The sequence below is a fragment of the Tamandua tetradactyla genome, chromosome 3, assembly GCF_023851605.1.
Source record: "Tamandua tetradactyla isolate mTamTet1 chromosome 3, mTamTet1.pri, whole genome shotgun sequence".
Lineage (NCBI taxonomy): Eukaryota > Metazoa > Chordata > Mammalia > Pilosa > Myrmecophagidae > Tamandua > Tamandua tetradactyla.
Window position 1 is genome coordinate 186,844,896 of NC_135329.1, and position 24,051 is coordinate 186,868,946.

General features: G+C 36.5%; 1 protein-coding gene across 7 annotated transcripts in view; it reads right to left on the minus strand.

Moving 5' to 3' along the window:
* ERBB4 (erb-b2 receptor tyrosine kinase 4) overlaps positions 1-24,051 on the minus strand; it is a 1,077,155-nt gene that overhangs the window by 42,966 nt on the left and 1,010,138 nt on the right. For all 7 annotated transcript variants that reach the window (XM_077154990.1, XM_077154989.1, XM_077154987.1 and 4 more), the window contains 2 exons: positions 2,458-2,613; positions 84-159 (listed from right to left, as the gene is read on the minus strand). In XM_077154990.1, the coding sequence (XP_077011105.1) occupies positions 84-159; positions 2,458-2,613 (232 nt within the window). The remainder of the gene's footprint in view (positions 1-83; positions 160-2,457; positions 2,614-24,051) is intronic.

A 24,051-nucleotide genomic window follows, 5' to 3' on the forward strand; every position in this document is an offset into this window, starting at 1 on the left:
AAATTTGGCTTATCATATTTTACACTGACCCCAAACCCTTAGATTTAAGGCTTTTCACTTAGCTAGATTTAAAATTTATTTACCACAGCTCCAAACATCACTCTGATGGGTAAATTTCCTATAGTGTATGCATTCCAGAGCCATCCATTTAATTGGCATCTATAAAGAAATAAGAAACAAGTTTTATAATTACACAAAAAGTCATTTCTATATTTATTTTCTACATATGAGTATCCAGACTTGCCTCAATTGTGTTTTTGATTATATATGTGTGTACAAATTTATTTACATTTATATAGTTTATTCTTTAATATAAGAAATAAATGAATTGACATTTATAAAATGTAGAAAGTGAATTTAGCTAAACATGTACTATACTTATTTTTTTAAGAAAAGCTGCACAAAGTAAAACGTATAAGGACCATTTTCTGTAGTTCTTGATTATGTTCATTAATTGAGTAGTTAATATGATGAGTAACAATATGAAATTCAAACATCTAACAGGTGTGCAACTAAAACTGTGATTATATTAAACTTTTTCAAAAAAGAATATGAGGTCCTTGCATTTGCAGTTATCCCTTTTCATCCTCAGATAAACTTGAGCTATTGATACAATGGATTCCTTCTTCACTCACCCCCTTTTCTCCTCCCATATAATTTAATCATCGAAATCCCTAACATCATGAATTCAGAAGTTAGCTTTGCTTTGTTCCCAGCCACAAATGACAACCTTCATTTTAGTTAGCCCGTAGTGAAAATATGTACCGTTTTCAAACTAGGAACCATATACAAGAATGTGAGAGGATCAGCACAAATCCATCACCACTGAAGGAAAAACAATTCAACCCACATAGATTTCTGATGATGGGTCAGTAGAATGAGTTTCCACTATGAAGGGCAGCATTATATAGCCAGGAATATAATTAGGTTCTATGGAATAAAGATAAACACTTCTACTTTGCAGCTGAAAGCTTAAAACTAAATAGGTATTTGAAATCATGAGGTTGGCTGCTCACCAAGGTGACATCAAGGTAACTCTGTGACAGAATCATGGTATTCAGTGAAAGGGAACAGAAGACACATTGAAAGTAATTTCCCTACGGGCAAGAAGTTAGCAGGCTTTATGGACTACGGACATTGTGTTAAAGAAGTAAGTTTAAATCACAGGTGGCTTGATAAAGACTTAATGGTTACTAGGCATTTAAAGCTATAATGAATCTTGCTTTAGACAAATCCTACGGCTGTATGTACTCAAGACAAGTGAAGCCATGTGATTTATAGACTTCTACTTCTGTGCAATCTTGGAGTGAATTTCTAAGCTGAGATCTCAAATCCTCTCAGTTTGGAGTAAACAGAGAAAATAGTCGAATAAAATCAAGGGAAAGCTAGATAATATTATAAAACCGGGGTTTTTAAAAAATGAATATTGTGTGCTTCTGCCTTGTGAAAAGATTTGAATATAGATTTTTATATGAGTTTAGGATAAAAAATTATATGCTAAGCATTTGGAAATCTAGCAGTCCAAAATGACTTATAATATATATATGTAGAAGGTCCATGATTAATAAAGTATATAATGAACATATTTATATGACATGAGAATACTTTTTTGTTGTTATGTTAAGCTTATAAGTTCACTGTAAGTTAAGAATGAATAATCATACTTTTGGCCCATTCTGATCTAGGATTACTCGGGTCAAGTCAGAGGGAAGAATATGCAACCCTAGTTTTGGGCAACCCTGGTTTTGGCTGACTAAGAATAGCAAGCTGAACAGAGGGCTGAGGAGGAAAGCTAGGAGCAGGAACTAAGGCAGGAGCCCACATGGAAGGTGAGAGAGGCAGGGACGCAATTGGTAGGCAGGGGCTAAGGCTGGAGAGTGAGAAAGGAAAAGGAGGGAGTGGCGCTGTTCAGGCCTTGAAGGATATACAGCAGTTTACATCCTAGTGGAGACAGACAATAAATATAATGAATAGGTAAATAAAAAACTATGACAATTGAAAAAAAAAATAGAGACAATTGTATCTGGTATGGTAGGTAGAAAGTTTAAATAGGTGGCACCCTTCCAGTGAGTTATGGTGTCTGGTAATAGCCAAGCTTCTCTCTCATCTGTGAAAATGAGATTCTATCCCATTGTGAGAGTCAGTTCTACACCATTAGGATCAATGGACATTTTCTATGGTTCTTGGTTTATTTTCTAGAGTGCCTAAAGATCCACCCACTTTCCAACACTGGACAACATGAGAACACATATTGCCTTACTTAGCTACTATTGCATAATAGAAGTTGGTAATACAGACTATATTTCTTGACCCTGGGTAGGAGAAGGAAACAAAGAAATGGAAGAATTGAGATTTGCATAATCTCAGACTTCTTGGGCTTCCTTCTGTAAAATGTAAGGAGATAAAAGGAAATAATGCTATATTTTCATGCATTATTGCTCTCAAAAAGATACTCACCTTTCCTCCATCAGCATTGTATTCTTTTTCATCTCCTTCTAAGAGTCTGGCTAATCCAAAATCTGTGATTTTCACATGGTTTGGAGATTTCACTAAGACATTACGGGCTGCCAAATCACGATGAACAAGCCTTCTTTCTTCCAGGTACATCATTCCCTGAAAAACACAGTTTCCCAATATTAATCAGTTAATAACTAGACTTTTCCATCTTCTAAAAAGAAATTTCTTAGCATTCAGTTGAAAGTGCTTACTTGGTTTCTCCAACTGAAGCTAGAATGCTGGAATATTTTCAATATGACGTAAAACCTGGGAAAAAATGCAAGCCACAAATAGTTTTTGGCTTTTTTCCCCCTGTTAAAGTCCTATAAAGGAGAAAGGAGTACCTGAACATGAGCTCAATGTTTCATCATTTTTCCCCTGAGATTCTGTGTCCTTTTTTTTTTTTTTGAATGCATAAGAATAACCTCCAGGATAACCTCTTGACTCTGTTTGGAATCTCTCAGCCATTGACACTTCGTCTCATTTCACTCTTCCCCCTTTTGGTTGAGAAGATTCTCTCAATCTCTTGATGTTAATTCTCAGCTCATTCTAGGGTTTTTCTCAATCCCTTGATGCTGAGTCTCAGCTCATTCCAGGATCTCTGTCCCATGTTGCCAGGAAGGTCCACACCCCTGGGAGTCATGTCCCACGCAGAGAGGGGGAAGGTGGTGAGATTGCTCGTCGTGTTGGCTGGAGAGAGAGGCCACATCTGAGCAACAAAAGAGGCTCTCTTGGGGGTGACTCTTAGGCCTAGATTTTAAGTACACTTGACCTATCCTTTGTGGGGTTAAGTTTCATATGAACAAACCCCAAGACTGGGGGCTCAGCCTATAGCTTTGGTTGTCCACACTGCTTGTGAGAATATCAAGAATTCAACTTGGGGAAGTTGAATTTCTCCCCGCTCTCATTCCCTGAAGGGGGATTTGCAAATACTTTTCCACTCACTGATGCCATTCTATGTATCCTTTTGAAAACTGTGTCATTAGTGAGGTGTGCAGGTGTCTTAGTAGATAAACTAACATATGCCAGGACTGACCCACATACTTCTAATTGTTTCCTCCCCCACTAACTTCTGCTTCATTTCCTATTCCCCTCATCTCCCTCTGAATAAATATACCTATCCACTAAAAAAAAAAAAAAAGAAAAGTTCATGTGAACATTAATGATGTCAGAACTGCCTTCACAGTTTATACTAAGGCTGAAGAATTATATTATTCCTATTAATTATGCAAAGAACAAAGTATACCCTAAGGGCATTAAAAGCATATAATAAAAAAAGATTTCTAGGACATTAGTAATCATTATATGAACCTATAAGGAAAGTAATAGTTTACAGTAACCCACAAAATATCTTTTAATATATTGTCTTCTTATAACATATAGGGTAATTAAAAATAATTTATTGGTGATTGCCAACAAGAGATGTAGATGAATATACTTACCCATATGCATACATTATAAATAATATTTAATGTATATTATATATTAATATGTACTCAAAGTCAGCAAAAATAATCATCTATAGAGGTAATGAGTAGTTTAATTGTACTTCAGCAGTCCGGAAACCTGTCCTTGAGTACCAGCCTTAACTAAAAGGTTTATGTCCAAACAAGAAAATGAATTCAGAAGCCTAGATTAGAATAGAGGGAGCATATTTTTACTGAAGAGTTATGAAGAATTTTACATTGAGGATTTAATTGGTAAAAAGTTGTCATTCAAAAGAAAATCAAAATTATGTTAAAGTGGTTGAAGCATTCTCTCATGCCGATTGCAAATCAATGCTCTTGGCAGTTAACATTACAACTTTTGGACTTCAAAGGATTAACGGTTTCTGACATCAAAACAATAGCTGTGGAAAATAAACACATAAATCACACAGGTCAAAAAATTATGAACCATATGCCTGGTGTACTATAAAAGAGATGATTGCTTCAAACAGCACCATAAGCCTAATTCTATATAAATCCATATTAAACACAATTAGTAGAGACACTGCCTGATGTGGTCCAGTCAGCCAGCAGTTAAGAAAAATATCATGCATTAGTGTTTTCTGAAATCAAACAACACCTGGGATTTATGGCAGTTGTGTCCCCTTGCCTCAACAGGTTTTTCTTTTTTATTACATGAAATTGAAATCTCCTAGAATAAGGCAAATCTGCAAACAAATAGTCCTTATTTGACTTAAGGATCACATAAATAAATTTATTGTCTTGGAAATCAAGTTTTTTCATGCCTCCTAAACTAAGTTTGGTCCTTTAAGAAAGGTCCACAAAGTATTCATCAGCCTCTTTCTTGCCACCTTCTATAAGAATATGAAAAGTGTGTTGGCCACAGATGAATATTCAGATCCACACATAATTACAGAACACATACTCTGTGCTAGACATGACATTGGGGAGCGCCCCAAAAAAGAGTCAAATTAGGTCTGTACATTAAAGGAAGACACAAGATTGTTTATAAAGGAAACAGATGTGGAATAAAAACTTGAATGCGATCAGGGTGATGCATGGAGGGCATTTAAGGAGAGTTGTATTTGAGATCCTTAGTTGGTATAGCCTACTGAGAATGCATGGCAGGAGGCCTTCAGAGAGCAACTGTAGAGTTTGAATAATGTCCACCAGGTAGACAGGGTAAGGGTGAAACTGCAGGCAGAGAGAACAAGCTCAGAGGCATCAATAACAGGTTGCACTCGGGCAAATTTATTTCGTCCCAGATTTCTGAAACATCAGAGGGAAAGGGGAGTGGTGAGGGGTGTAAATGAAAACATAAGAAGAGGTCAGATCTAAGCAGGGCCTCTTACATGTTCATGGTAGAAAGTTTGGACTTTATATTTTGTGCAGTATACAATGGGGTAATGTAGAAGTTGTTTGAAACAGGGAGTGACATGGTCTTCGTTGGATTCTTGGAAACATCTCTCTTGTGCCAGTTTAGAGTGTAGTCTGGACACAAATGTAGCTGAACGCAGGAGCCACTGCCACAATAGAGAAGAAAGCTGACAAGGGTATAAACAATTGCAAATTGGCTGTCTTTGGACCACACCCATTTTCCAGATTTCTTTCTCGTGGCCCCCACCACACTGGGCATCATTAACCATACTCCTTGGCTGAGTATGGACTATACCCCACTGAGAGCATGTGGTATCCAGTCTGCCAAGATCTCATCACTCCATATCCAGGTGTCTGCTTTTATCATTTATGGTACTCATCTGTTTTCTACATGTATGAGTGATTCTTCAACTAAGCTGGTCATAAGGAACACTAGGGAGAGGACAACTTCAAGGTATATTTATAAAATAAAATAACCACCCTTGATAACTGACTGAATGACAAAGAAGAGGCGTACATAGAAAATTACTCCTGGCTTTTTTTTTCTTTACTCCTAGCTTTTTGACTTGAGTAATTTTGGTGGATTATTTTAACTAAATGTCATCCTGATGAAGTTATTACTTAAATATTTCTTTAAAATGTAAAGGAACAGAAGTATAAACTTTCTTAACAGGGAACAAAGTCATCAAGAGTCTTATACTCTAATCATAATTCTACAATACAACAAAATCTCAAAATAAAATAAAACCCAAATATTTTTCAAAGCCTCAGTGGGTGTAAACTGTCATGAATCTTAATACATTTTGTCCCCCAAAAAGTTTTTTCTTCAAAATAATGAGAACTGAATTCAAGAAACCAGATGACAATTTCTATATGGTTTTTCCTCTCTAGGCCATCAATCACTAAAAGAGATAACACAGAGGTATCCATATCATTTCCCAAGCTGTTAAAATAAATTTGTATAGTTTCTGTGTAACTATGAAGCATCACTGTGAAGATGCACATTTTGGGTCATTAATTATGACTGCCACCTTAGCCCTACTTTCTCACACCAACTTAGAGTCAATGGATTGCTCACAATAGGCTTTTTCCATATCACAGTCATTAAGATCGGATTTTCCCACTGGAAGATCTCATTCTTTGCTAGATTCCTTCAAAATCATTGGTTCAAATAGAGTGTGTTCAATTAAGGAGGCAGACAGTTTATTAGATACAGCAGTGACAAAAATAAGCTGGATAAGGTCTTTTGAAATTTTATGATGAATAAAGGAGGGTTGGTTCTTATGACAGAAGGATGCTGCACTGCTTGAAATAAACCCCGCTTATTCTGATCTGTAGCAACTTACATGGTTCTTGCCAGGCCAGCTTGGGTAAAGTGCATTTCGGGAGTAATGACCCTTACAACTACAGTGCACATTTATTGAGTACTCAGAACATGCCAGGCATTAAGCTAAATGCTTCCACACTGGCTACTTAGCTCAATCCCCAGAACAACCCTATTATGAGTAGTAGAAGAGGGATTTGATTCCTTGCTATGGCGCCCTAAGTCTACCCATTTAAGTCTACTGCCTCTTTTGATAGGCCCCACAGTCATGTGATCATGTATAAATTTATATACAGTGACATCTTAGATAGCTTTAAAAGAGTCTAGTACTTTTTGCCAAAAAAATATATATTATCAACTGTATCTTTGAAGTATACAGCATAATGTAGGTGACTGACCTATTTGTATTTACACTTAACATTCAGCCAAATTATAGAACATTTTATAATTTAGCAGGAATTTGAAATATGTTAATTGGGGAGTCCATTCCTACTTTGGCCACAGATGTGTGCAGGATGGTGGAGCAGGTACCAGGGCAGGCTCTAGAGTCATTCACCTGGTTGGAACTCTAGTTCTGCCGGGCTCTAGCCGTGTGACACTGGGCAAGTTATAACAGACCTAGAGAGTACAAGAATTACTTATCCTCATTAACTTGAATTGCTTATTTCAGAAAATCTGTACCTTCACTAATATACAACAGTGAGTGCTCAATAAATATCTGCCAATGGTGATATATATATATACCCACACACTCGTAACCTACCTATCATGATTAATTGTAGAGAAACTTTTTAAAGTATTATTGTTCACGTATTGCTTTAATTAATTATTCATAATTATTCACCTAAGAATGTTTCTATATGAGGAGAAGGGAAAATATTTAAAGATTTGGTGCCCCCATAAATATATCAGATTTTGGAATTTAGTGATGATAGAGGTCACAAACTCAGATGTGTGTGACACTTGTGAAAATCATTGATTATTTTGCAGACTTCACTTTAAATCCTAGGGAGCATCTCTAATATCTCCAATGCCCAGAGACTACAATCTATCATTCGTTTTCTGACAGAAAATCTGTCATATAATAAAATGAGCTACCATATGACTTCTCTTTCTATCTCTGGCTGTTCTTTTCTCTCCTCCTCCTTCCTGCTCTCCTTCTTTCACTTTTCAGATACCCTGAAGTGAGTAGAGATAGCCAAAAGTATTCAGTGTTGCATAATGTTTTCCCTGGGTTAATAAAATAGATTTGCTATACCAAAGTATTTGTTATTTGTCACACAATACTGAAGGGAGTTTTGGTAGATGTGTTTTAGGGGGGATTTTGTTTACCTCATGATCCAAGGGCTGCAAGCTTGATTTTTATCCAGACTCCTCTGAATTTACCATTTTATCTTTGTATACTGCAGTACATTTTCAGAGAATGTGTTCTTATTTTATATTTTGCTCGTACTTCTTAAAATATGTCACAGTAAATACAAACTAGCTAGGGAAAGTCAAATTTCACTTTTATTTTCAGAAATGAACTTTGACACAAAATCCAAAGAAAATATGATTAGAACTGAATGTGAAGTTTTAATCTCTGGTTAGAATCAACTCATTTAAGCTGCACCTGGAAAAAAAATCAGCGCATGAAGGAATTTTAAAATATCAGTATTTATGAACACCTGGCAGTGACCTTCTTTTCAATCTGATGATATCTGAGTCACAACTACCTAGCAAAAAAGCATGATTATTATGTTTTAATCCAATGTGAAAATATATTCTGCCCAGCTATAGGAAACTAAAGGAAGCCAAGAGAGACCAGACTATTTCTGGTAATAAATATTTGCTTCCCACATATAGGCCATGTGACAATTTCATCAAACATGTTTGGAGCAAAAAAATTCAAGCTTCATCCAGGTCTCACAAGCATTAGCCTCTGGAGTTAGCAAGAGTACATTTTTCTGTTTTCATGCTCAAAACCTGAAGCTTTCTTAATATTAGGAGGCTTCAGGAAAGCCAGCTTCAAATGAAAATCTCTCCTCTTTTCTACCTTTCTTTCCGTAAGTAATTATATCCATAAGGAGGAAAAAATAATGCTAATTACTGTTAAAGCTCAAGATACAACCATGTTTGAGGGAGAGAGAGATCTTTTTTGGATGAAGTAATTGACTTTATCCAGATAGTACATGAAAGGAAAGTAAGGGGGCTCTGTGACTGAATCGACGGAGAGGTCTTCTAACTAGCAGAAGCTTCATGGCAGAGCAGAAGGACACTGAACTTAGTCTTGGGAACTAGAATGAGAATCCTGGACTGGCACTTAAGTTTGTGGCCACAGCTACTCATTTAATCTCTCCCATAAACGTGAAGGATTGGCCAAAATAATCGCTGAGGTGTCCTCTCGCTTTAAATTTTTATTCCATGATAGATGGAACTTTAAAATATATCTATATGAAATATTTCATTGTGGGCTAATAATAGACACAGAGATCAGAGAGGTATAGTAGATGCCTCCATTCACATGTTTAGTGAGAGTCATGAATATGTTTTAGTATAAGTCACCTTCATGCATCTTATGTTTAAACCAGACTCTAGAAACAAGCCCTGGCTATTTAGTAGCTGTGTGACCTCAGTCAACTTATGCAACCTTTATTTGCATCATTTTCTTAATTAAGTGAGGATAATAATAGTATCTTTTCTGAGGACTGTCTTTAAGTGTTTGTAAAACACTTAAAACATTCAATATTCTAAAATTCTATGTGTTAAATAAATAATCTCAAATGTATCCTTCCTTTTAATCATACAATTTGACCACTGTAAGAAAAAGAAAAGGCAGCCAATCGAAAACTTCTGGTAGGTTGGCACTACTAAGGTATGATGACATCTGCTCCTCATTCAATTTGTCCCTGAACCTTCTTCCTTATTTTCTGCTCAGAGAAAGTGAAGCAAATCCAAATGGCTTAGGCTGGCAATTAATATTCAAGGTTACTTCTTATAGTCTAAAATTACAGCTATGATCTTTGAAAGCCTTGGTTAGGTTACAGTTCATAACATTTTGAAATATGGAGGACAGCAGAATGTTTGTCATTTTAATAATAGATAATTAAAAACTTACTTTTTCTATTTGACATATATTTTTCATAAATAGTCCCAATAATATATTTGAGTATCTGTGTGTATTTGTGTGTGTGTGTGCATGTGCTTGTATGTGGTGGATGCTATGATGTGCAGCTCAGAAACCCCTCTAGGAAGAAAGCTGCTAGAAGGATTTGCCTGCGTGTGGCTCTCATCTCAGCTGTTATCAGTCTCCAATCAGCCCCTCTTAATGCAGCCCACACCCAGTGATTGCTTGATGCAGAATTTCAAAGGCCATACCCACTAGAAAATCATGCAGGTCTGTTCCGGTTCTAGGGGTCCCCATGAGCTTGGGTGAGGCTCTGTTGGAATTTTACCAAATTTTACAAATTTTCCTTTGCTCAGTACTGCCTTTTTCAGTAAGTGTAAGTGTAGTTCCTGAGAAGACATCCCAGTCAACTTGTGGCATGCAGATCTGCTTAGAATTGGGGACTACCCTAAGATAATGTGTGTTGTTATTTACTTTGGTTTCATTTAGGATCTCAGATGTTGAGCTAATCATACTCCATAGTTGATGCATGTTATTAGCACTGTTCCTCTATATCCTCCACCCCTATCCTATTTCTCTATCCACTGTGTTCACAAGAGTATTTTCAATGCATATCCTTCTAATCCACCATCCATGTTTATTTAGATTAGCTATATCTTTAAAAAGTGCTTTGTGTTATTTTTATGCATAAATAGTATTGTATATTATATAGCATCATGTTTTATTCATTATGATTTTTAGATCCAAAATGTTGTTGTAAGTAATACAGTTTGTTTCTCATTGCTGCATAAGATTACACACACAAACACACATATACATATATACATTGTAATTTTCTTATCTATACCCCTATTGATGGGACCCTAACTTGCCTCTGTCTCTTTGACACCAAAAACAAGATTTAACTGAACATTTGTACTATTTGTGCAATGCTATAAATTTGCTTAACAATATAAACAATCTACTATTTAGTACTGTCTTTAGTGAAAGAAACCCAGTCAGACAATAACAGTAATAGTTGTTATGGAAGACACAACATGGAGAGGTTTCTTGCTAATTGAGAACACTGACATCATTTGGGAAAGAAAAAATATAACTGTACATATTATCATTATATATGTTTGTATATATACAATAATTAACATTTATTAAGCATTTACTCTGGGCCAAGGGCTGTTCTAAGTGCTCTGTATATAGGAACATAAAACAAACCTATGAGATTTATATTACTGTTATTCCCATTTTAAGACAAGGAAACAGCACAGAATAATAATATAATTTGCCCAAGTGACACCTAGTGTATAGCAGAGTTTAGTAGAGCCAAGATTTGACTGCAGGCAGCTTGCTTCCAGAGCTGACCATCTTAGCCATTACACTATATGACGATAAACGTTAAACTGTAGTCAGCGGGCTATAAAACCATATATGAAATGAACAAAAAGCAACATATATAACTGAATAATTGTTTTATAGAAAATGGCTGCTCTGATAATTCAATCAAGAGGAAAACTCTTATATAACAATCAACTTTTAAAGCTTATAAACGAACCTCTTAAGTTTTGCTAGGCTCCCCTTGGATGGTGCCTCTGGAGGTACTTACAAATCAGCTGTTAGTGGATTCAGTTATCTATCTTCAACAATTTGAAGAGTGTATGGCACTTAACTGACACACAGTACATATGTAGTTGGACAAAAGACCAAAATTTTGTAAGGTGGTCCAGACAGTAGTAATTTCCTTTTGCAGTGTAGATGCAGCAAATTTAAAGTCTACAATATGGATTATGGGGTGGAGGGAAGCAGATTCTACAGCACTTCTGTGATACTTGAGACACTGAGTTAAGAATAACAGAGGGAGGGAATGTGGACACCATTTGCAGATTCCTGAGACTGCTAGGGCTAACAGATTTCTTTCTTATTATTCCCTGCATTTTCTTCAAAAATTTAATTTAGTACCCCATACAAACTTTTGGAAAGTTCCATTTGCAGAGTTTGTATATAGCCTCCTCGGAACTCAAACCCCCCCTTAAGGAAAGCAAAATATAAAAACAAACAAACAAAGAAGGAAGTTAAACAGCATGTGTGAGAAGCTCATGCTTCCCTACGAAGTAAATTGTGGGTAAAAAGCTCATCTGCCTGGATCAAGAGAATACACAACACGCTAGTTTTCCCCTCCCACTGACCTCTTGCTGGTATGATTATAATGAGGGGAATGAATCATGTAGTGTCTGCACTCTCTCAGAGAGGTGTACTTAAAATGGATTACTTCTGCTCCTTAGGCAGCTGATCAATAAAGATGTGGATTGCAGTGTGTACAGAGATGTCTGTGGGCTGTAGTGGTTATTCTCTGTTTCTATTTAGAAATTAATTAAAAATCAATGAAGTGTGCCACCTATTAATGCAGCAACCTCTAGATTAACAGAAGCTGAGCCTTTCTCTGAGCCTACATATATTGTGCAAATACCTTAAAACACCGTAGGGAGGAGGTTGAGTGTCTGCTACTTCAGTTTTAATTGAACAGAAACAGATCATTCCTTACATGCTGTGACTCTACAGAATTGCATGCTACTGGTTGAAAACAGTCAAGTTCATTGTATATACAATTTTCCTTTTCCAACCAATTATACCCATTTCTATATCCTTATTTAAACCAAAACTGCTGGCATTATACAGACTTAAAGAATTTCAAAAATGGTTTTCTTAAGTGCGTTTTTCTCTTTTATGAGTCCAATAGTTGAGTTTACATATAACTGCTAAATATTTGTAAGTATCTTCCCACGAAAAATGTAAAATTCCTAGATTACTAAAGGCCTTTGTGTTGTCTGAGCCAATTCAGTGTCTACATATAGTATGTATGATTCAGCCTGGTCCTGCCTCTGTCTCATTCAGATGCCAGTGAACCTGGCCTGCTTATATGAAAACCTAAGCAGCACGTTTACAACTTGCCTTGGTGGTGCCCGTTTGCTCCCGTCTGGAAGTCACCCAGCTTACTTCCCCAATGCTCCTCTAGCTCAGGTTCACTCTTCCTTAAAATCCTCCTCAGGATCTGAACCTCAGCATCCGGTTCTCATCTCAATTTCCTACAGTTGATTTGGAAGCCCATTTTAGTATGCTCCCTTGTTTCAACCCTAGCATCTCCCTCTGACACAATTCTAGGGCTTTGCCTTTTAGTCCTCACGTTAGGAAACATGAGAGCAAGACTGCTGCTTCATACCTGGGCTTACTTTCAAGCACAACCTCAAAACAGAAACATCAGACATCATCACGTAACTATAAAATGCGAATGACCCAACTTCAATGATATGAGCTGGCAAGAGGCTGTCATCTAATTTCTGCTGTCTTCACAGGCTGTAGGGTGCATATGGTGTCATAGTCATAACATACATTCTACTGAATCTTTGGCCCTGCGTGCAGATCACCTGTAGCCACTCACTCTGAAGAAGCCTTTTCCAGATATCTCTTGGGTTCCCCAGAAAGCATCACAGATGCTCATGAATACTCCTTCTTGGTTGGTTTCCTTAAGTCTCAACACTGCAGTGGGGTATCTCCCTGGGGAAATGCTGATACCTTTGTGAGGCTGCTCTCTCTGTCTGTCTGTGATCCAGAAGTGGCCTATGAAACTTGTAAACAAAGCACAACTTCACGGTTGCACTGTCTTCCACACAGAGCAGGGCAGTTCTCAGACCTCTTCACAACTCTCCATTCCTTAGCTGTAATAAATAGCTACTTGTGAGTTCCTACTCTCAAACCATCCCCAAACTTTATAAAGGCTCAGACGTAATCCAAGAGGTAGGAACGAAGAAGGATACATTTCTCTTTGCTTAATTCTCCTCTTTTTGACTGCACACAGCCTCTCCCATTTCCTCAGCCTACTAGAACCTACAGCACCTACACAGGTGCACAGGTACATATCCATGCATGCGCACACATCTCCCATAGCAGGAAAAAAGTCAGGTGTGACTTTGTTTGCTGCTCTTGGCTCTGGAATTACTCATTTCGAATTCTAAGGCCCATCAAGTTGAAAATCCTCTAGGCTCTTTTGCTTTTTTTTTTTTTTTTTTTTGGCATAGGCGGGCACCGGCAATGGGGTCTCTGGCGTGGCAGGCAAGAACTCTGCCTGCTGAGCCACCGTGGCCCACCCTATGTTCTTTTGCTTTTGCACTTACTGGTCCCTTTACTTGGATAATCTACTCACCTTACTCTGCTACATCCCTCCTGTCTTGTGAAAGACATAAGCTTTGTTAAATCTAACCCTACCTTGGATCACAAATCAAATGCCATTTACTCCAAAAGGCTTTCCCTTCATTCTCAATTTGACTGGGTCACTCTACTACATGACTGTATAATGTCCAATATTCCCTATTACCCTTCATTCCAGGCTATCTCAAACTCCTGTCGACTGTCTTTCCCATTAGGAAGGAAGCTACTTGAACTAGGCTAGGGTCTGTTTCTTGATAAAAGTTGCTTCTTCAGTGCTGGGCTCATGGTAGGCACTCAGGAGATATTTTTGCATGAATAAAAATAAATTAATGGCTGGAAAAAATGTGGTCCATCAGTTCATCAGACAAAACTAGATTCTGAATCCAAGATTGGAAACCAGTTACAAAGTGTGTGTGCGTGTGCGCACATGCATGTAATTTGATCATCTAAGCCCTGAGATAGTCAGGTATTGATCTAGAACTCTCTGGTGTATGACTAAATCAAAGCAACTTTATTAAGCAAAAAGTGCATAGGTGGGGGGTGCAAGGGAAGTTCAGTGGTAGAATTCTCATCTGTCATGCAGGAGACCCAGGTTCTATTTCCGGCCCATGCACTTCCCCAAACAAACAAAAAACCAACTGAACAAACAAAAAAGTTCAACAAATTGTGCTGCAATAATGGGACACTCACATGGAAAAAGAATGAAATGTGACCCCCCCAACACAGAGCCTCCAAAAAAAAATGTATAGACTGATTTATAAATTAGTCTGCATGTATTATGTCCAAGCTTCAGAAATGCCATGTAAAATATTACTCCATGCGTCAGATTCAGGTGAGGAGTAGAAAAAGCTCAAATACATCTGTCTCCGAAGTGAGCTCTCGTCTACTGATTTGATTAGTTTATCATATTTTTTAAGAGAATCAAACACCAAAGTGAGTGATGGAAGTAGAAAAAGCCACGTTTCCGCTAGGTCAAATCCTAAAAATCAAAGACTTAATCTGACTACCTTTCATTCTTTTGGTTCAAACCCTTATGGAGTGTTAAGTGCCTGGAGCAATAAATGATGTACTCCTGTTGAGAAAACGTAACTTAATTGACCCTCATCACATTTCCAATTCTATCAAATTTTTGACAGTCAAATAGTTGTCAATTGATATCAATCATTCCTCCACTCCCTAACCCATTTATCCATCCATCCATCCACTTTCTATTGTTTTTCAATCACCAAGTTAGGAAAGATGGAACTTCCAGCAATAATAAATATTCCCAGAAATATATAGGCTCATGATAATTAAAGGTAAAGAGAGAGGAAAAAGGATAAATTGTTAATATTGTTGGTACTAATTTTATATTGTCAGTGATGATTTTTATCATATTGTTCCTTTGATTGTTCTCTTCTTTTAGATATAATATATCTACAAATTTTAGGCTTACTTGCATATATGTTGCAAATTTCTTAGTGATTGTTTTAGTTCCAGAAGTGATTTGCGTTTTCAGGCTGTACAATGTCTGTTTTTCTGCAAAGGTAGGCAAATCAGAGTGTTGCTATTTCATACTGCCAAAATGGAATTTGAGCTCTCCTCCCCTGTTCACAGATTTGTGCAGTAATACCTCACCTAAAAACCAGATTCAGATGATATCATTCTCAGTGCTTTTGTTCTTTGTTATTAATCGTGGAGAGAGAGTAGAGTGCAGTGGTGGGGAAGGCTGGCTCTGGAAGAAGCCAGATTAGGCTTCTAATATTAGTCTAGCCACTCACTAGTTGTGAGACTTTACATGTTAGTTAGTTTCTCAGTTTGCCATCTCTAAGATAGAGATAATAATAATAGCACTTATCCCATAAGGTTGTTATGAGAATTAAATGAGCTACTACAGGTTCAATTCTTAGAACAGTACCTAGCCAATAGAAAGCACTCAACATCATTAGTTATTATTATTCCTCCTTCCACATCTTCCATTTTAGGTGATTTTCACTTTTCAAAATTTTGGTTTCCAAACAATCTGCAATTTCTTCAGATATTTCCAAATATACTTTATACTTAGAATCCTAATGATCACCTATCAACTGACCACCACATCAATTTCTCTCCTGGTATTTCTTTCATATAACAGTTTAATTTCAGTAGCCCTACCAGCTTGCAACTTGTTTTGTGCTTCTACACTCTCATTTCTTTGAATGGTTATCCAAATGATACCCCACCTTGATATTCAAAAGAAAATAGAGTGGTAAATGGAAATAAGAACAAAGTTTTCATGACATTAATAAAATAAAATAATCATTAAGGATGCTGAAACTAGCATGTCTTCAGCCTCCATTGGACACTCATTGAACTTAAACTGGATGGCTCTATATTAATTTTGAAAAGAACAAAATTTGCAAACACGGAGAAAAATAAATATAACACTACACATAAGGATTAAAGGTAAAACAAAATTAGATACTTTACATTACTTTTTAATTACCTACAACTGAATTCTACTAATAACATGATCTGTCATTCACATTTTAGATATATTACTTTTACCCGTTTCAGGATACATGATATAGATGAAAATTGGGGACTTAGATTTGTGTATGTGTATTTCATTAGGCTATCAGGAATAGGAAGAAAGACCAAGTATTTCTCTTCTCTTGATCTTTTCCTAACTTACTGTGCATACAATATGCATTGTGTATAAAATTCACTCTGAACAGTTGAAAACGATAAAGTTCCTTGCTTCTCTCAACAATCATCTACTGAATAGTCAGTATGTGCTTGGCACTCTGCTAATTCTTTTACATATAAAGATGGCACGGTGTTTTGCTCAAGCTATTGCTCGTCTGGTGAAGAATCATGAACTCAAGTAAAGGAAATGTTTTGAAAACACAGAAAAAATGAATGTAACACTTTTAGTGTTTATTACAGTAAATCTCACAGAAGAGGTGGAATGCAAACTTGATATTGAATGGAAAAATGGTTATTTAAAATCTTGGCTATACTGGAGCCTTCAACACATTATGAAAAACATGTTAAAGAAAAAAACAAAACAGAGTCCTAAATGACAATAGTATGTTTGAAGAAAAGAAGTTCTGTGAGGATGGTACATAAGTTGATAAGTGCTAGAAGTGTCACAATTAAATGCCTAACTTAATTTTGACTACCTAACATGAGGTTCAGAAGAGTCACTGAAAATGTTGATGAAAGAGGTTGACTGATCATATATGGCAGTTGTGTCTACACATTGGACAAGGATAAAAGGAATTAGAAGCAGTGAGATCAACTAGGATTCTACAATACTAGTTCAAATAGCAATGACCTGGGATTTGACTAAGGAAGTAACTTGGAGAGCTAATTTTACGTTGAGTATAGCAAATAGAGTTGAGAGTTTATCAGTGACAATAAAGCCTTAGAGGGAGCACGATATGACACATATAGTTTTTCCAGGTCAAATTCAGGAAGAACACCATTGTTTAAAGGGGGGTTATCAGGAAAGGAACCCCCCAAATGCCCAAAAGTAATAGATTTTTAGGAGAAGAACAAGGACAGAGTGGTATTGTGGTGGTGGAGAGGAGACGAGTTTCTAGAAGGTGTAACTAATGACAGATTCAAACACAATAGAGGAATCAAATATGATAAGAACTGAAGAGGGCCCCTTGAGTTTAGAAATTGGTGGTCTTGGTGAATGAGCTTACCATAGATTCAGGGGTGAGCAAGGATTTGATGAAAAGTGGACAAGAAAAAATTAATGTTCTTTTTTTAAAAGTAACTAAATGCATAAATAAAGAAGGAGTTACTTGAGGAGGAAGAGGAGATAACTTTGGGTTGTTCTTCCCCTGGAGAACTGATATATTTTTAGAAAGAATGGGATGAACCAATGAGTTATAAGAGATTGATGATAAAAGGATGAAAAGAAATGATGGAAAAATGCTCCTGCAGAAATGGGATCATGAGTGTAGGTAAAGAGGAGGGCTTTGTAAAGGAAAAAAGGGGCTCTTCTTTCTAGGAATCAGCAATGACGGAAAAGCAGGGAGCTGGAAGGGAGCATAGGTGCTGAAGTTCATGTTCTACTATTATTTTTTTCTCTGTAAATTAGAAGACATGCTGAAAATGGGAGGAAGTATAAGACAAAGAAAAGGTGACCCAAAGGAGAATTACTGTTCTGATTTCATTATGTGTAGCACCAGCAAAGCACGTATCCATCTAGAGATGGGAAGAAAGCATCAAGAGAACAGGGGAAAGATTGCCAAGGAATATTGGGAACCTATATAAGATAGAGATTATAATGTAATTTCATCTTGAATCAATTGGCTTGAGTATTTCATTGTCCTCAGAAGCACAGAAACAGAGAAACTGGATATTTCGGTTCATCCACGGAAGTGTAATAACAGGCATGTGAGACAGGAGAACAGAGATAAAGCCAAACAAACAAAAACTCAAATTCAAAGAAATACATAAATTTTACAAAAACTCCTAGAAGAAGAAACTGAGAATGATTTTGGAAATTAACATGAACTTCGAAGTTGGTTTCTTCTCAAAGGCTTGCTTACAATTACCCACAAACCAAAGGTCACAAAATAGTTCTTTCCTCCTAAATATTTAAAAAATAAAATCCATTTCTCCAAAACTCTATTTTTTAAAATATTTCTTTGTCATTACTTTAATATAAAATGCTGAAAGGTAAAAATGTATATACAAAAATGAGATTAAGAAGAAATCCCTCTTCAAATGAACGAGATATTGTTCTTCATTATTTGATGTGTTTTAACAGTTTGTTTTCTAATAATTCCCCTACACTTTTAATTACAAATAATACATAGCTTATACTGAATTTAATTTTTCATTATCATATATTTTTGAAGCAAGGGAAAATTTTTTCTCTTTTCATGACATTTAGCTGAAAGGTCCTTACTTTAGTTTATAGGTCTAGCTCTTTCTTACTTAGATTAGTACAATGAAGCAACACACAAAAGTCAAGGAACTGAACAAATGGATTTAATGAAACCAGTGACCCTGAGTTACAAAAATCAGTGGGTTTATTTTGCTGCCAGAGTGAGTTTATTTGGATCATAACTTCTGTATTCCTTTATAATTATAACACTGTTTGACAGAGTTGGACTACCTTTATGGCTTTGCAGTATTTAATTTCATTTTTAAAAACATCTAATACAAATTTAATACTTTTATATTTTATGACAAGTTAGCTCAGACTGAAATAATCACTGTATTAACATTTTTTACCCATTCAAATTGTTCAATTCATTATAACAAAAACAGCAAGCCTCCCCAGCCTGTCATTAATTCCTACTGTTTTAATTACAAGAAAAAAAAACACACTCTGTGGAAGGTTTTGTGGATAATGGCACTGTAAACACAATCTTATGCAATGCTATAGAAATAAAAGAGAAATATTTTCTACATTAGTATTCTGGTAGAAATACCATATTTTTGGCAAAAAAATAGTCTTATAATTATGTCTTTGAATCTTGTCACAAAGAGATATTGCTTGGAAATATCTTTTCTTTTCTATTAAGAAACACGTAAAGGCTACATTCAAGAACAACTTTTTTATAAACACCTCTACATCCATTAGACATTTTTATTTAACAGCACTCCAACCAAACTTAGTTCCTGTTTCTTCACATTCTGATTGCATATAATAGGCTGTCAGTTTTAGGAGATTCAAGCTATTCAAACCACAAAATTAAGTATTAAAAAAGATTTATCCCAAAACAAAACACAACTTTGGCCTAAGGAAAGAGTAGTAGAATGTTTAAATCAGAGTCTATATAAAGCTGATAACTTCATTTAAAATGTATGTTAAGAAAAACATGTGAAGAGAGCCAAGATGGCAGCTTAGTGAGGAGTGGGATTTAGTTTGTCCTCCAGAGCAGCTAGTAAATTGCCAGGAACAGTACAGAAGAACTGCTGGGGCCACGTCAGGGACCAAACACACAGCATATCCCAGTATGGACAAACGGACTGGCTGCGAGCCCACCCGGAACCATGAGTTCCCCAAGCTGTGGAGCCGGCGCCCCTCCCTGACAGGATGGTTCCCAGAGGGGAAAGGAAAGAGACTTTACTAGCAGCAGGGGCTGAGTGCAACCAAGCTCCAATTGTGGAATTAATTAGCAAATTCTGATTATTAAAAATAGGCCCCCAGCTCAGCTGAACATCAAATTAAAGCTGAGGTTGCTGGTTTTTGCCCCCGTGCAGAGGCTGACAGAAAAAGAAAAAACAGAGGTTTTTTGGATTGGATAGCACGAAATACTTGAAAGGGTCTGGGTCCTGAAGGAAAGAAGGGGCACATAGGACCTGGAGAGCAATGTACCAACTTAAGCTCTTGATTGGCAAACCCAAGTAATGGGGGTCCTGCTCTGAATCTTTTTTTCTTTTCTTTTTTGTGGCCATGTTTCTACAGCTTGACTGCTCTTTGGATATAGCTGCAGGGCTTCTCAGTTTCCAACTGCCCCAGGCATAGGCAGAATTAAGCTCGTCTGAGAGCTTGCCTGGAGGCTGTGCCTTCCCCAGGAGAGGGGTGGGGCCCAGCTCAGATGGAATCCCTCCCTCAAGGAATTCAGAGCCCAGGGTCTGGAAAACTGAAGCAATTAAAGCCAGCCTACAACCTCTCCTCTCTTTCATCCACATCCCCAGCAGGTAGAGTCTGAAGTTAAAGGTACCATACCACCTTATGCTGCTGGGACGCGCAGGGAGACAAGTGCCACATACTGGGCAGGACAGGAAAAGTGCAGAGTCCTGAGGCTTCTTAGGAAGGTCTTTCAACCTGCTGGGTCTCACCCTCAGGGAAAACTGATGCAGGTGACTCTTTCGTCCTGAGAGGAGGCCAGTTTGGTCTGGGAAAATCTGACTAAGGTCTATAATACCTAAGTAGACCTGCCTAAGGGGGAAAAAAGGCACCATACAGGCAGGGCAAGAAACAAGAAAACAAGAACTGACAAAACAAAAACAAAAACAAAAACCTAAGCTAGAGGTCTAGAATAAGCTGAACTGAATGTCAAAGAACAGATAGACAACAAAGTCATCCAGCAAGAAAATCCTAGGTTAAAAAAAGTGAAAACAATCTCCAGAATAAACTAATTGAGGAAATTAAATGCCTACACACCAACAAAAAATAATGAATCATACTAGGAAAATTGAAGATATGGCCCAGTAAAGGAACAAACCAACAATTCAAATGAAATATAGGAGTTGAAACAATTAATTCAGAATGTTCAAACAGACATGTAAAACCTCATCAAAAATCAAATCAATGAATTGAGGGAGGATATAAAGAAGGCAAGGAACAAAAAAAAAGAAGAAATTGAAAGTCTGTAAAAACAAATCACAGAACTTACGGGAATGAAAGGCACAGTAGAAGAGATGAAAAAAAAAGGAAACCTACAGTGTTAGATTTCAAGAGGCAGAAGATAGGATTGGTGAACTGGAGGATGGGACATCTGAAATCTGACAAGCAAAAGAAAATATAGGGAAAAGAATGGAAAAATATGAGCAGGTACTCAGGGAATTGAATGACAACATGAACTGCATGAATATACAGGTTGTGGGTGTCTCAGAAGGAGAAGAGAAGGGAAAAGGAGAAAAATTAATGGAGGAAATTATCACTGAAAATTTCCCAACTCTTATGAAAGACTTAAAATTACAGATCCAAGAAGTGCAGAATAGATCCAAATAGACATACTCCAAAACACTTACTAATCAGAATGTCAGATGTCAAAGAGAAAGAGAGAATCATGAAAGCAGCAAGAGAAAAACAATCCATCACATACAAGGGAAGTCCAATAAGACTATGTGTAGATCTTTTAGCGGAAACCATGGGGGTGAGAAGACAGTGGGATGATATAGTTAAAACAATAAAAGAGAAAAACTGCCAAACAAGAATTCTACATCCAGCAAAACTGTCCAAAAATGAGGGGGAATTAAAACATTTTCAGACAAAAAAAATCACTGTGAGAATTTGTGACCAAGAGACTGGCTCTGCAAGATAAACTAAAGGGAGCATTAGAGACAGATAGGAAAAGACAGAAGACAGGTGTGGAGAAAAGTGTAGAAATGAAGACTATCAGTAAAGGTAAAAAGAAGAAAAATTAGATATGACATATAAAATCCAAAAGGCAAAATGGCAGAAGAAAGTACTGCCCTTCAGTAATAAAACTACATATTAATGGATTAAACTCCCCACTCAAAAGACATAGGCTGGCAGAGTGGACTAAAAAACAGGACCTATTTATATGGTGTCTACAGGAGATGCATCTTAGACACAAGGATAAACATAGGTTGAAAGTGAAAGGTTGGGAAATGGTATTTCATGCAAATAACAATCAGTAAAGAGCAGGAATAGCTATACTAATATCCAACAAATAAGACTTCAAATGTAAAACAATTAAAAAAAGACAAAGAAGGACACTATGTATTAATAAAGGGAGCAATTCAACAAGAAGACATAACAATCATAAATATTTATGCACTGATCCAGAATTCTCCAAAATACCTGAAGCAAACACTGAAAAGAGAAATAGAATACATCTACCATAATAGTTGGAGACTTTAATTCCCCACTTTCATCAATGGACAGAAAATCTAGACAGGATCAATAAAGAAACAGAGAATTTGAATATTACAATAAATGAGCTAGACTTAACAGACATTTATAGAACATTACACTCCACAGCATCAGGATACACTTTTTTCTCAAGTGCTCATGGATCATTTCTCAAGGAGAGATCACATGCTGGGTCAAAAAGCAAGTCTCAATAAATTTAAGAAGATTGAAATCATAGAAAACACTTTCTCAGATCATGAAAGAATGATGTTAGAAATCAATAATAGGCAGAGGGCCAGAAAATTCACAAATATATGGAGACTCAACAATACACTCTTAAACAACCAGTGAGTCAAGGAAGAAATTACAAGAGAAATCAGTAAATATCTCAAGGCAAATGAAAATGAAAACACAACATATCAAAATTTATGGGATGCAGCAAAGGCAGTGCTAAGAGGGAAATTTATTGCCCTAAATGCCTATATCAAAAAAGAAGAAAGAGCAAAAATGGAGAAATTAACTGTCTACTTGGAAGAACTAGAGAAAGAATAGCAACCTAACCCCAAAGCAAGTAAAAGGAAAGAAATAACAAAGATTAGAGCAGAAATAAATGAAAACAATCAAGAAAATCAAAACCAGAAGTTAGTTTTATTAGAAAATCATTGAGATGTACATGAAATGGACAACTTCCTAGAAAGGCATGAGTAACCAACATTGACTCGAGAAGAAACAGATGACCTCAACAAACCAATCACATTAAAGAAATTGAATCGGTCATTAAGAAGCTCCCCAGAAAGAAAAGTCCAGGACCAGATGGCTTCACATGTGAATTCTACCAAACATTCAAGAAAGAATTAATACCAATCCTGCTCAAACTCTTCAAAAAAATTGAAGAGCAGGGAAGGCTACCTAACTCATTCTAGGAAGCCAAAATCACCCTCATACCAAAGCCAGACAAAGATATTACAGGAAAAATAAAAAAACTACAGACCAATCTCTCTAATCAATATAGATGCAAAAATCCTCAACAAAATTCTTGCTAATCGAATCCAGCACCACATTAAAGAATTATACACCATGCCCAAGTAGGATTCATCCCAGGTATGCAAGGATGGTTCAACAAAAGAAAGTCAGTTAATGTATTACACCATATCAACTTATCAAAGCAGAAAAAACACATGATCATCTCGATTGATGCAGAAAAAGTATGAGACAAAATTCAACATCCTTTCTTGTTGAAAACACTTCAAAGAATAGTAATAGAAGGGAACTTCCTCAACATGATAAAGGGAATATAAGAAAAACCCACAGCTAACATCATCCTCAATGGGGAAAAATTGAAAAATTTCCCCCTAGGATCAGGAACAAGACAAAGATGTCCACTATCACCACTGCTATTCAGCATTGTGTTGGAAGTCCTAGCCAGAACAATTAGACAAGAAAAAGAAATACAAGGCATCAAAATTGGAAAGGAAGAAGTAAAACTTTCACTGTTTGCAGATGACATATTGCTATATGTTGAAAACCCTGAAAAATTCACAGCAAAACTGCTAGAGCTAATAAA